Source organism: Bemisia tabaci, chromosome 6, assembly GCF_918797505.1.
Source record: "Bemisia tabaci chromosome 6, PGI_BMITA_v3".
Lineage (NCBI taxonomy): Eukaryota > Metazoa > Arthropoda > Insecta > Hemiptera > Aleyrodidae > Bemisia > Bemisia tabaci.
Window position 1 is genome coordinate 41,957,221 of NC_092798.1, and position 13,526 is coordinate 41,970,746.

Sequence of the window (13,526 nt, forward strand, 5' to 3'; positions counted from 1 at the left end):
GTCACAAACGGGAATAAAGATTGCATTTTCACCAGTTGAGGCTACTAGTTCCAAAGTGAGCTGTGTCCATTTTGGTCGAAATTGAGTTAGGAGAGGATTCTTGATCAGCCATTGGAGGAAAATCAGAAAATAATTAGATTGGGTGCCAAAACAGCCAACATCCCTTTAAATTAGCAGTATTAAAAAGGTAGGCCTCGGCAAAACGTACAGTACACAAAACAGTTTTTTGCGTTTTTGTGACAAACCACTTTTATGGACAATGCACACTTTGGAACTGGTACCCTCAATTGCAAAGATTATAAACTGGAATGGACCGGGGAATTGGGGGCAAGTAATCCCTTCATCCTCATTTGAAAGTGGCACCTGTTATTATGTCTATTATGTCCAACTGAACAAACTAATATAAAACCCTTCGATATAAAGTAAACAAGTGACAATTCTCTTCTAATTTTAGTGCTTTGCGCAACATTCGCGAGTCGCGCATCGATTTGAACTTTCCCGGTTTTGTAAAATCCTTGTTGGCTGAACGAAACGTGAAGAAAAAGTGGATAGAAACAAGAAATAAACTCTTCTGACGATTCTTTCAGAAAATGAATCGATCGTAAATGGATCGTATTCGACACATCAAAATGGTGAGATTGTATCGATATCGATTGGTTCAACATGTAAACAGCCTCAAAAGTCAATTAAATAATCCGAGAGAACGGGTTTTCTGTGATAGATTGTTGCTTCTTATGAGTACAGAATGAAAGCGGAATTGTTAGGAATTTTCCATAGAGTACATAGAGTCGTAATGTAAGTGGGAGAGCTGGCGCCACTTTTAAGCATTTTCTAGGTCCCGAATTCCGAGACTCCTGTGTGACGCCGGGTCACTTTTTCGATACATGATCGATTGTTTGCGATATACGGGTACCCGGCCATCCTACGTAAACAAAGGGGATAGAAATTATCACGTATTCCGCACCGTCATTTTGGATCGAATATGCATCGAAAAAGTGACCCGAGCTCGGCGCACATCGTGCTCGGAACTCGTCGAGCAGAACATGGCGCCAGCTCTCCCATTTACATTACGACTCTATATACTCTATGGAATTTTCTCATTTTCAGCTCTACCAACTTAAATCCTAAAATTTTCGTTTTGGGTTATGTTCTATTGTTTTGAATCTAGAGATACATAGAACCACTCTCGAATACGATCCATTTGATCAAGTTTAGAGGAGACCACATTGACGCACGTCTTAAGTACAGTTCACCTCTTAAAATAACTTCCGGAAAGTCTTACTTGTTGATGAATCCATCGGAATATTTTTCCTGGCAACGCGCCTCGGGGTTCGGATCGGTGGATTGTTGTATCACCCGGGTGAGAGGTGGTGCGCAGGGTCTGCTGACGGGAACGTAGCATGGAAGGCGCACTTCAGGCGGATCTTTACAGAGGCACTCCAAGTCGACCCCGGGATCGTAAGAATCGTCTTTCTTCATCGAGACGAAATACTCGATTCAAAAGCTTAAGTCAACGCAACTTAACGGTCGAACCCATTAAAAGTCGGGAGAGTTCACGACACATTTAAGGTTTGAGGTTATGTTATGACGATTTCGGAAGAGAGGTTCGAAGAAAATTTTGATGGGTTGCCGTGGAAACGGCGGTAGTGTCTCATGGGATAATAGGAGGCTGCGCTATTAACTTAATAATTGGTGATTTTCCGTGCTAATTTTTCAATTAATTTTTTTACCCACAAAACGTTTTAATTGCTTCGAAAAGAGGAGGAGGGGTATTAAAAATGGACGTATTTCTATCAAACGGAACTAAGCGCCAATTTGAGTTCCTTTTGAGGAATTTAGAATCCCGGATAGTGCGTTCTGTCAAACGGACCTAAGCGCCATGGAAAAGCATTGCGAGTATAGGACGGAATAAGCCGGACGCCTGATTCCGCCGCCAATCCAAGCCCCCCTCTACGTTCCTCACCTTATGGCGCTTAGGTCCATTTGATAGAAATACGTCCAAATGAACTTTTGGTCATTTACCTTAAATAATACGTCAAAGGCTGACGTGGTTAGTAGACAGTGGCTGGTACGAAACTAACATGTTTAAAACGTTCATGTCAGTCTTCCCCCAATCCCGCAATTTCGCGTATGACCTATTTCCTTCCATTCCATGTTCAGGTCATTTTGATCCTTCCGCTAAAGGCTGCTCATTTTAGATGTTGTAACATCCCGAGTTGGCAACGTGGCGCCAGCTCTGATTTCTGCACGATCGGTGGACGGAATCCGGAAAAAACCAAGTCGCCGAGCGGTGACGTCACGGACCCCTGTAGGCCAAGGGAACAGCGGCGCAACCCCCTTGAAGGAGCATCGCGAGGAGCTCCCAACGGGACAGGGTCGGTCGCAAGGGATGATATCCGGTTGCACTACCCTCCAGAACCAGAACCGCGTAACTCCGAATAAAAAATCCACGCAGCCGAGCGGTTTTGGCTCAGGAGGGCGATGCATGTCGTAGCACATGATAGAGACAGGATGCACCTGGTATCCAGGTGTCATGTCATCTCCTCGGAGCATGTCTATATTCATATCTCCATCTCGGCCCCCCCCCTCCGCCCCCGCTCGCGAGGGCAGCCCCTATCTCGGTTCGCCCTCTTTTGTGCCCCCCGCCCCCTCCGCCGACGCCTCGTTCCATTTTGCGAGGGTGATTTCTTCAACCTGTTTGTGCGATGGCATTTTGGGTTACCCACCTCCGCCAAGTGGGCTAAGAAAACGATTTCTTAAAGGAAGTTGAAATAGCGGCGCTTTGGTTGCGGTTTGCAAACTCCAGTTCCATACTCCGCTGCAGCAGTTCATGGGTAGGGTTCAGATTATTTTCTTTTTTCTGCTTTGACATGTCCAAAAGTTTTGATGAAGCGAGGCAAAAATAAATCAGAAGACCTATTTCGTAAAATGTTTAAATTGGCATACTGTTGTATTATTCAAAATCGTATTATGCACTCCGGGTATCAGAGACCCATCATCAGCGATGTAATAAAACATGATATACAAAACACTAAAGATCGTTATCAAACTGTATGGTTAAAACAATGAAAAGTCATAATCCGAAACTAGAAAAATCAACCGAATAAATCAAATTATTAAAAAAAAAAAATTGGTTTGGTTCATTTTTTCCTTATTAATAGTTATTACAGTATCACGAAAAATGCGCTTCGCTAATTTTTTTAAATAATGATCCTTTCATTAAATAAGTTTGGGCTCATTAAGTTTTAAAAAATCTTATTAAAAGGTATGCTGTTATCAATGAACATACATGGAGGTATTAAAACTACGTATCATTATGAGCAACTTTATACAGATTGAATTAAGGCACAACTTACGGAATCATATGTGCTAGTCTATTTTATAAGTATTTCATTGTTTCTCTCTCCATTAATATTGGTTGATTCTGAAAATTGTATCATAATAAATCCATACTTAGCATTTCCAACAAAATTATAAGGTACCTTAAAAATACTAATGGACCACCAGAAAAGATCTGAACCAGAAAATACGGAAGTTTTCTCTTCAAAATTGTGTGAAGTTCGGATATCCTGTTTCGGCGTTAAATTCTAGACATTCTTGTCATGTGATTTGTTTCCTAGTGAAATTTTGAAGAAATAACTAATTGAGTGCTTCGGTTAATTTCTGCAAATTTGCTTTCAATTTTCCAGGAAGTATACGATAAATTGACGTGGATTGTTAAAAAAACTATCACATTTAAAAAAAAAAAAAAATTAAAAAATTGAGAAATAACAGCAATTTGGTACTGGAAAGATCAAATAAGGTCGTTCCGGCAGTTCGCCTTCAATTCAGAGGGTATACTACAAAATCACATTGACGATCGGATAGTTTTATCCTATTTGGACTACATTCTACAATTCAGAACTACAATTTCCCACTCTTCTGAAAAAACACGTAAGTGCATATGAAAACTAAGGGTACATACGTTGTAACTTAAATGAGCTGCAGAAATTGTAGTTCATAATTGCAAAATGTAGTCCATTTGTACATTCCTGAAAATGATCCATGATGTTACGCGACTTCCATACGTTACCATCAGAGAGGCCAATTTGACCACATTTTGCAATTAGGAACTATAATTTCTGGCTCAATTTAGAAACAACGTATGTGTTATTAGTTTCTCTACGGGCTTAAGTGTTTTTACAGATGAGCTAGAAGTTATGGTTCCGAATTGCAAAATGAAGTCCAATTATTGTTCTCATTCGATTTTGGTGCATCATGAATGGAAGCCTGAGTTTATAAGGAAATGCATTGTTTTTCACTTTCAGTGACAAAATCTGCCGCCGAGAAGCGTCCGTAAATCGGACGTTGACCTCACAGAGCGGCGCGTCCGTCAGCCGTGGCTTTGGCAAAAGTGAATTAAAATTTAATTTTCGATTGATCGACGGCGCTAGCCTTCGTTCCCTGCCCCAAGACCCGCCGACCTCACCCACCCTTGCTCCCCATGCCTCGCATCCCCTAACGGCGGCCGTTCGGTGTCGCGTCGCGTGGAGACATCGCTCCATACTCACGCTGCCAAATTGGGTACATATAAAAAAGTTAAAATAAAAATTACCTTTGAAATTTCACCCCATTTAGGTAGTTTGATCACAGTAAGGGCTTATGGTGGTTCGACGGACGCCATTTTTTGTGTCAAAGCGACGTGCGATAAATCGCATCGATTCGCTCGATAATTTCAGCTACTCGTCATTTTTTTCGAATTTTGAGATCGCACTTCTATTTTCATGAGACTGAGGACTTCACGTACCAAAGACATAGAAATTCAACGTAATTAAGACGTGGTTTTTTTAGAGGAAAAATATCGCATTCGAGTGCAGTACCGATATCAGTATCGAATGCTATATTTTTCCTCTAAAAAAACCACGTCTTTATTACGTTGAATTTCTTTGTCAAATCTAGTACATGAGTTCTTCAGTCTCATGACAGCGGAAGTGCAATCTCAAAATTCGACAAAAATGACAATGTCAAACGGACGAAGGAGAGGATATGTGCACGTGAATATAGTACAACTATCATGAAGTGGCAGTCGCCAATTCGTCATGTGAGCTGGCATAAATAACCAGCCTAGTGCAGTCAGTTGTGCGCCTTCAAATGAGCGATTAGGCAAGATTACATCCTACACGTTAAAATAGTTGTATCCCAAAGATTGGCCGGCGCACTCCACGCGTTTGTTAGCGAGTGCAGTTTTGATATTAGTATCGAGTGCGATATTTTTCCTCTGAAAGAACCCTGCCTTTAATACGTCGAATTTCTTTGTCAAATTTGGTACATGAATTCTTTAGTCTCATGACAACAGAAGTGCAAAATCTCAAAATTCGAAAAAAATGGCGAGTAGGTAGCTGAGATTATGGAACGAATCGATGTGATATATCGCATGTCGTTCTGACACAAAATATAGCGTCCATCGAATCACCCTAATCAAGTTCATTTTCTTGGTAAAAGTGAGAACAAGAAAGAGTCGACAAAAATTTCAACTTCAGAACCCGTGTCAAACTGTTACCTTCGACTATTTGGTTGTCCCCTCTCCTGTTACTTTCCGTGTAACAAGGGTAAATATCTAACTTTTTGAGTTGAGAGTAGCAACAACGCTAACCGGTCGAAGTCGGTCCCGCCCGTCACGAGAAAATAGGGGAAAAAAGAAAACGTGTGGAAAGAGAAAAAGCGCGGAAAAAAGAAAATCAAACTGGGAACTGACTTGAAAGGCTTTCGACCTCGTCAAGGAGCCAGCGGACAGCAGACGGAGACCTTTTCGTGGTGTCTGCTGCACAGTTACAAGAAAGCATTGTTTAAAATGAGCGGGAAATTACAGCGAATTACGCTTGCAAAACTTGCTTGAAAGTTTTAAGTGCTGTTTTGAGTTCTATACGTATACCGCGCGGTCGGTCAATGATTACTCACTAAGCGGCACCTCGGATATTATTTAAAAAAAAAAAAAAAAAAAAAAAAAAAAAAATGCCGTTTTGTAATAAAACCATTCCACCGTAACAAACTAGGAATTTTTTAGAGCCTCATTTAACTTAAGTAGATTGCAATCTTTTCTCTGAACTTATGTCTTATGAACTGAATGTACGGTGTTCAATATCGGCCGTATATTGCTCGGTTCATATAACAGCTCTCTCTTAGTTCTGGGGACCGTATCCTCGGTTCATGCAACCGAGCTCTTTCGCTAGATCTGTTCGGTTTGAATATTCGGTTGCATGAGCCGAGGATACGGTTGCATGAACCGAGGATACGGTTGCATGAACCGAGGATACGGTTACATGAACCGAGGATACGGTTCCCAGAACCGAGAGAGCAGTTACATGAACCGAACACATCGAGTAGTCAAACTGAACAGATCTAGCGAAGAAGGTCGGTTGCATGAACCGAGTATTCCACCCGAACAGATCTACCGAAAAAGCTCGGTTGCATAAATCGAGGATACGGTTCCCAGAACCGAAAGAGCAGTTACATGAACCGAACAGTACGGCCGACATCGAACACCGTACATTCGGTTCACGAGACCGAAGTTTTTTTCTCAGTGAACGTGTAACCTTTAATCTCTTACTATGTGAGGTGGTCCATTTGCGTTCGGGTTCACGCAACTGATCAATTTTTCTTCTTTTTTTCCACAAACTGATTTTCTCTCTCTTTTTTCTCTCCAAATTCCGACGATGCAGAGTAAATTTTACACGGATGGTGAACTTAAAGGCACGTTCCGCATACTTGCAGTGGAGCAAGCCACGCCACCGGATATGAGGTGTCACTTCGCCTTTGGAAATCGACCCCTATCGCGGCGAGAAACCCCCCGTTGGCATCCGTCCAGGCGAGCAGCACACGCTTTGACAACCCTTTGAGGGATGTTTTAAGAAAGGAAGGAGGATGGAGGAGGGCAAATATTAAGTAAGCAAGCGAACCCTTCTTGAAGGCGTGGTGGCAACGCACGGTGGATCCAGTCAATCAGAGGGGTCGGACATGACATTTCTTACTTAAACTGCAAATTTAAATGTTTATTTCGTCACATTTTAAATTTTAAGGAGTGCCTGTGGAAGGAAATTTTACGAGGAAATCAATGAAGCCACTTAAAGAATCTTAAAGTCTTGCATAAACGGAGTTATAAGGTTCTAAAGTTTCCAAATTGTGTCCAAACTTTCCTATTGACCCGTTCCACTGTGCGGCGGCGGGGAGAGGGTGCAAAAATCTAGTCCGCGTCGAGTACAAGTGATTGACCAGGAGCCAATTGCGAGAGGGGTCACAGATGTGAGTCGTCGACATTGACCCCGGTAGAGTTGGCAAGCCATGCTTTTGGATGTTGCGTAATAAGAATTGTTACAAAGAGGCTTGTCAGATTTGTCGGTTAATGATCAAAAAACTTTGTATTACTTCCTGTTACACAGAAAAACAGAAGTAGGGGTTGTTGGATGATACTGGCGTTTAAAATTGATTGTAATAGTGTCCTAATTAATTGCGGTAGTGGTACTCCAATAAATTGTGGTGGTACCCCAATAAATTAGGTTACTAACAAAAATGTTGCGGTACTACCTTAACTTGGGTTGCGGGGCTATACCACGAATAATTGGAATGACCCATATCATCCGACAAATTGGGGTGTACCACAATTTCAGGGGATGACCTCGTACAACTTTTTTTCCGTGAGGAAATGAAAAAAAAAAAAAAAAAAAAGATTCACATTCATTAATCAGTTACAAATCGCAAGTTTGATTGCCAGCCAGAGTTTAAAAGCGGTCATAAAGTGCTCGATCCTCCGTACATTCGTGGTTTAAACAAACAAAAAAGACAGGAGGAGCGAGAAAATAAAAATTCATAAATTCAAAGATCATTTAGATATTTCTTTGAATACAACAAAACGAGACGAAACAATCCTGAATGATCCCGACCGACTTTTCCCCTACCCATCTCACCCCACCTCGGTTTTCTCTAGCGGCGAGGCGTGAATGATCGATTTTAGATATTTTTCCATTTGAAGCTATGCCAAAGCATCGATTCGTTGCGAACACCCGGTATATCGATCCTTTTCCGTAGGTTCAAACGGCAGATCAACCGATATATCGCGAGGCACGCTACGCCACTGGTTTTCTCTCCTCACCGAACCGCATCTGACCTGTATTGTCGCTTTTGTTTTGAGTTCGTCGACAATTTATCACAGTGTTTTTGGGGGGTCTAATGCTCCCGGACCCGAAAAGCCATTTCTTCCTAGGTTCTGGAATCATCCCTCGCATTACGGCGGGGGAAGGTGCGGGGGGGGGGGGGGGGGGGGGGGGCAAGTCGAGCACTCGAGCAGTCGACGGGAAATAAATGAGTTTTTGAAAAGCATGTGCTTGGAGTCGAGGTTGCGTTTGTCGGGTCGGGGCGAAATATCGCGGAATTTCGCGCCGAGCCGAGCGAAATATTGGCTATTTCCTCGCGAAGTGGCGCTTGGGTTGTCGGCAGGATCCTCGCTCGGAATGAAGCGGGCGTGGATAACAATTCTGATCAAGATTCTGACTTTTAATTCAAACGTGATACGCGGGGCCTTTTCAGTTTTGTCGTAGGAGATTGAATTTGCGATTAAGTTGCACTGCTTTTCCGGTCTCTCCTTCCGACGTAGGCCGATTGGCTTGGAATTCTCGCCGAGCCTCTTTTACTGAATGAAGAATCCGAGTTTTGATCCTGAAGTTTCCTTAGTCGGCGACTGCATATCGTGTTTCATTCAGAGGCGGATCCAGCAATTTGGCAACAATGGATTGCCTCCATTCAAACCTATGCTAAATGATCGATTTTTGTTGGAGCACCTGGCCCCTCCAAAAATAGATACATTTCCATAGGTTTATACGAGTATTTTGCACCGTTCAAAGCAAACATGCCGATTCTATTCAATATTTTTATTCTTCAATTTTTGTGGCAGAATGTTCCAATAGGAGAGAACTTCATCCTATTTTGGCGCCTCTTATAATATTAGACTTATCCAGTATCGGTCAGTATCAGAGGATGGTAAAACTATTGCATTTTGGCGAAGATGGGTGTTCATACATTTTCATCCATGACAGATCCTCGATAAAATCACTCGCACTGCAATAAAATCAAAATCGCAGGAAAAATGATAAAATTGTCTGAAGTTGATCGGTAGGCCGTTTCAGAAACTGTGGCTAACTGCAAAAATTGTTGTTGCATCTTGCAACACTCATTTTTCTTGTTTCCAGTTGACAATTATTTCACTATGACAATTATTTCACTATGACAATTATTTCACTATGTAAATTATTTCACTTTGTCGATTATTTCACTATGTCGATTATTTCACTATGTCGATTATTTCACTATGACGATTATTTCACTATGACAATTATTTCACTATGTAAATTATTTCACTTTGTCGATTATTTCACTTTGTCGATTATTTCACTTTTTCGATTATTTCACTTTGTCGATTATTTCACTTTGTCGATTATTTCACTTTGTCGATTATTTCACTATGTCGATTATTTCACTATGACGATTATTTCACTATGTCGATTATTTCACTACGTCGATTATTTCACTACGTCGATTATTTCACTATGACGATTATTTCACTAAGTCGATTATTTCACTATGTCGATTTTTTCACTATGTCGATTATTTCACTATGTCGATTATTTCACTACGACGATTATTTCACTATGTCGATTATTTCACTATGTCGATTATTTCACTAAGTCGATTATTTCACTATGTCGATTATTTCACTATGTCGATTATTTCACTATGTCGATTATTTCACTATGACGATTATTTCACTATGACGATTATTTCACTATGTCGATTATTTCACTACGTCGATTATTTCACTATGACGATTATTTTACTATGTCAATTATGATACAATGTCGATTATTTCACTGTGGTGATTATGTCACTATTATTAAAACAGTCCAATAAAAGTCTTGTCTTTTATCCACAGAGCGCCTATAACCGGTGGCAAAATGCAACACTTTTTGTTGCATGACGCCATGAGCCGTGGCTTAATGAACAGATACCATTGTCTTGTTTTGATCTTATTTTAAGCGCTCAGCCGATAGGCAGCGCTTTTTGATTTCGACTTGCCTCTAGAGTACTAGTATACTAGTGCTAATTCGTTTAAAAATGGCGCACCAGCTCATCGATGTGTAGGCTTTTTGAAGGGGTCCATTTTTAAAATAAATAAAGCTGTGAAAACTGTATTTTATGCTTTTAACATAATGCGCAGGTAGTTTCGATCGTTTGTCTATAAGAAAATTTCTTAGCGGTAGAGTAATTCTTATCGAAATTGATCGTTGTACTTAAATGAAGCCTAAAAAAAACGCGCCTGATGAGCTCAACGGTGGCTATCATTTTCGGGAAACGAAAAAACGCGTTTACGGTTTCCTTGGTAACCTTTGTTTGCTGTCAGCTGATGTTTTATTTCCATTTCCAGCCAAGTCGACGGAGTTTATACGTCCTTTCTTCATTAAATACATTTACTAACACCTGAGCGCTTTTCTAATACATATGGAGAAAAGGCAATGTTGCCAGTTTGCTGTATCCGTCAATGGTTTCATTTAGTCACGGATATAACTCATTGACTTGTTTTGGAACCAGACTAATGGGTTAGTTGCCTTGCACTCATAAAAATATTTGTGTTCTTGTGTACGAGGGCTGTCCCAAAAGAAACCGGACTTTTGTCATAGAAGGCGAACCGAGCGTCGTAATGAAGTTTTCTTGGGCTTGTTTGAAAGCTGATAAGCTACTGAAGATGCTTGTTTTTACAGAATGCAAACATCCGTCTTGGTAAGGAAACTACACGCTTGGAATAAAGGAAAGTCAAACTCGAGTTGCGATTTTTGTCTTTATTTCAAGGAAAATTTAGATACAACTTTAAAAAAAACCCAGGTTTTAAGTTAAAAACTTCGTTGCTTTCTTATTCAAATGCTTAAAAATAAGGAAATTAATATTTTAAGCAGCTTAGGTACCAAGTCATCACCTATCCCCTTCAAAATACTCGCCAGCTTTGTCGATGCATTTTTGCCACCGTTTCTTCAATTGGGAGAACCACTGTTGGAAATCCTCAGGTTTGAATGATCGCAATTCTTTCAAGGTGTTCTCTTGAATTTCCGAATGGTTTGAAAACGTCGACCTTTCAAGGTAGATTTAAGTCGTGAAAATAAGAAGAAATCACACGGAGCAAGGTCAGGTGAATAAAGATGATGAGAGAGGACACTCGTGGCATTCTTTGCACAAATTCGCGAATTTGGAGGGATGCTTGGGCAGGTGCATTATCGTGATGCAGAAACCAGGAATTCTCTCTCCAAAGCTCGGGCCTTTTTCGCGGACATTTTCGCGTAATCGTCTCAGAAGACCATTGTAATATTCTCGGTTGACAGTTTCAGATTGAGGGAATTGCGATCATTCAAACCTGCGGATTTTCAACAGTGTTTCTCCCAATTGAAGAAACGGTGGCAAAAATGCATCGACAAAGCTGGCGAGTATTTGAAGGGGATAGGTGATGACTTGGTACCTAAGCTGCTTAAAATGTTAATTTCCTTATTTTTAAGCATTTGAATAAGAAAGCAACGAAGTTTTTAACTTAAAACCTGGGTTTTTTTTTTTAAAGTTGTATCTAAATTTTCCTTGAAATAAAGACAAAAATCGCAACTCGAGTTTGACTTTCCTTTATTCCAAGCGTGTAGTTTCCTTACCAAGACGGATGTTTGCATTCTGTAAAAACAAGCATCTTCAGTAGCTTATCAGCTTTCAAACAAGCCCAAGAAAACTTCATTACGACGCTCGGTTCGCCTTCTATGACAAAAGTCCGGTTTCTTTTGGGACAGCCCTCGTATGTAACCATAGTGTGTGCTACCGCGGTGAACGACGCGCGACGTCATGCACCGAGTTGTGCGTTGGTATTGAACGGAGAAACCAGGCTTTGGAGGATACGTTTTCATACAGTTAAGGGAAATCATACTAATAAAACCACGAGTAAAAACAGAGTGTTCTTCCTAAATTAACAAAAGGTAAGGCGTTTGCAACGTTGCAAACCGAGACACGTGTTCGTCTATGTGAACTGTTGAAAGCCACAGCAAAAATGTACGATGGACAAACTGGCGTTTCGGGTGGATTATTTTTAATCGAAGGCGCGTAACGCGGATCGGTGACCTATAAACGAAAATGAAGCGATTAAATAATGATGAGTAAACATTGGTTGCCCGCTTTCGGCGCACAAAGGATAGAATACCGCCATTTAAAGTACATCCAGTAGCTACATTTTATTGGCAGTGCTGGTAAGTTCTGAATCCTTACAATCCTTAGTCGCACGTTGACCAACATTCTCCCGCCGTTGGAAAGTAGGGGCATTTTTCTGATTAAACCTTGAGTTGCGGAACTTTGGAAACGTTACGAACTCTCATTTTTTTTCAGAACATGCCTGTTTTTTTTTTTTTTTTACTTTCCCGAAAATTTCTGTCCGAACTCGGATTATTCCTGAAACTTTTGAAAACGCCCTAGTTCTCCTGAATTCTAGGACTATTATTGATCATGCGAAAACTTTTGGCCGCGAATTAAAAGAATGAGTTATTTAAGTAATGAAATATGCTCAATGGGAAAGACTGACCGATGAAAATGAGAAGTCGTTTTCGTCTTCAGTATTTCTATTTTCTATTTTATGTATTTTTCAATAATACACAAATAGCCTGAATAATTTAACCAAAAAACACAGGAAAATGGGTAGCCAAGGCCTAAAAATGACAACGTTCCTTCGCCTTGCGGTTACCCATTTTCTTGTGTTTCTTAATTAAATACTTTTACTAAAAATTTCAGTGTCATTTTTCCACACATGCATATTTATGGAATATGTACCGTAGGCATAAAATATTTGGCTCAGCAGCCTTATATACAAGGATTGGAATATTTAATTTCCCGATAACGTATTTCTCGGAATTTTACACGGACCTCTGCATTTTTTCCGGAATTCTTATTTCCCGGAGTTTTTAAAAATTTCAACCACGGTTCAAACAGTAGCATAGCTCATTTAATCGGGGACCGATTGGCCGTTCAACGATATTTTCTCGGCCGCGGGTGACGAAAAACGCGAAAGTCGGTTTGTTTTGGTTGGCACGAGAAACTCCGGGAGCGTGAACCGCCACCAATGGCGTGGCATACTTTGCGATATATCGATTGATGTACTCCTTAAACCGATGGAAAATAATCGATAAACAGGGTTATCGCAACGAGCACCTTAACTATCGATTCTTTACCGTAGTTTCAAATGGGGAAATGTCGATAATCGATCATCCATGCCTCGCCACTGACCCCCACGTGTTTACCCGCGAGTTGGATAGGCGAGACAGGAAGGAAAACCCCTCGTCGCGGAATAGGCTAAAATAACATCGTTATGACGGCGGAGCTCTCACTCTTTCGCCAAGTGACCGGACGCTTGAAAGCCCTAAAGCTCCGTATGTGAAAGCTCGGAGCCCTACGTGTCCTTGGTGCATCCGGAAAAATGCAGTCCTAGGAAA

The 13,526-nt window shown here is 40.9% G+C and overlaps 2 protein-coding genes across 9 annotated transcripts in view; one reads left to right on the forward strand and one right to left on the reverse strand.

The window, feature by feature from the left end:
* The window catches only part of brp (ELKS/RAB6-interacting/CAST family member bruchpilot), a 164,552-nt gene that overhangs the window by 12,412 nt on the left and 138,614 nt on the right, over positions 1 to 13,526 (forward strand). The window lies entirely within an intron of this gene.
* The window catches only part of LOC109036465 (uncharacterized), a 179,213-nt gene that overhangs the window by 5,397 nt on the left and 160,290 nt on the right, over positions 1 to 13,526 (reverse strand). The window contains exon 1 of one of the 3 annotated variants that reach the window (XM_019050701.2): positions 1,283 to 1,706. The exons of the other annotated variants lie outside the window; for them this stretch is intronic. Within the exon in view, the coding sequence (XP_018906246.2) occupies positions 1,283 to 1,479 (197 nt within the window). The 5' untranslated portion in view covers positions 1,480 to 1,706. Of the gene's footprint in view, positions 1 to 1,282; positions 1,707 to 13,526 lie in introns of those variants that run through there. 3 annotated transcript variants of the gene reach the window in all.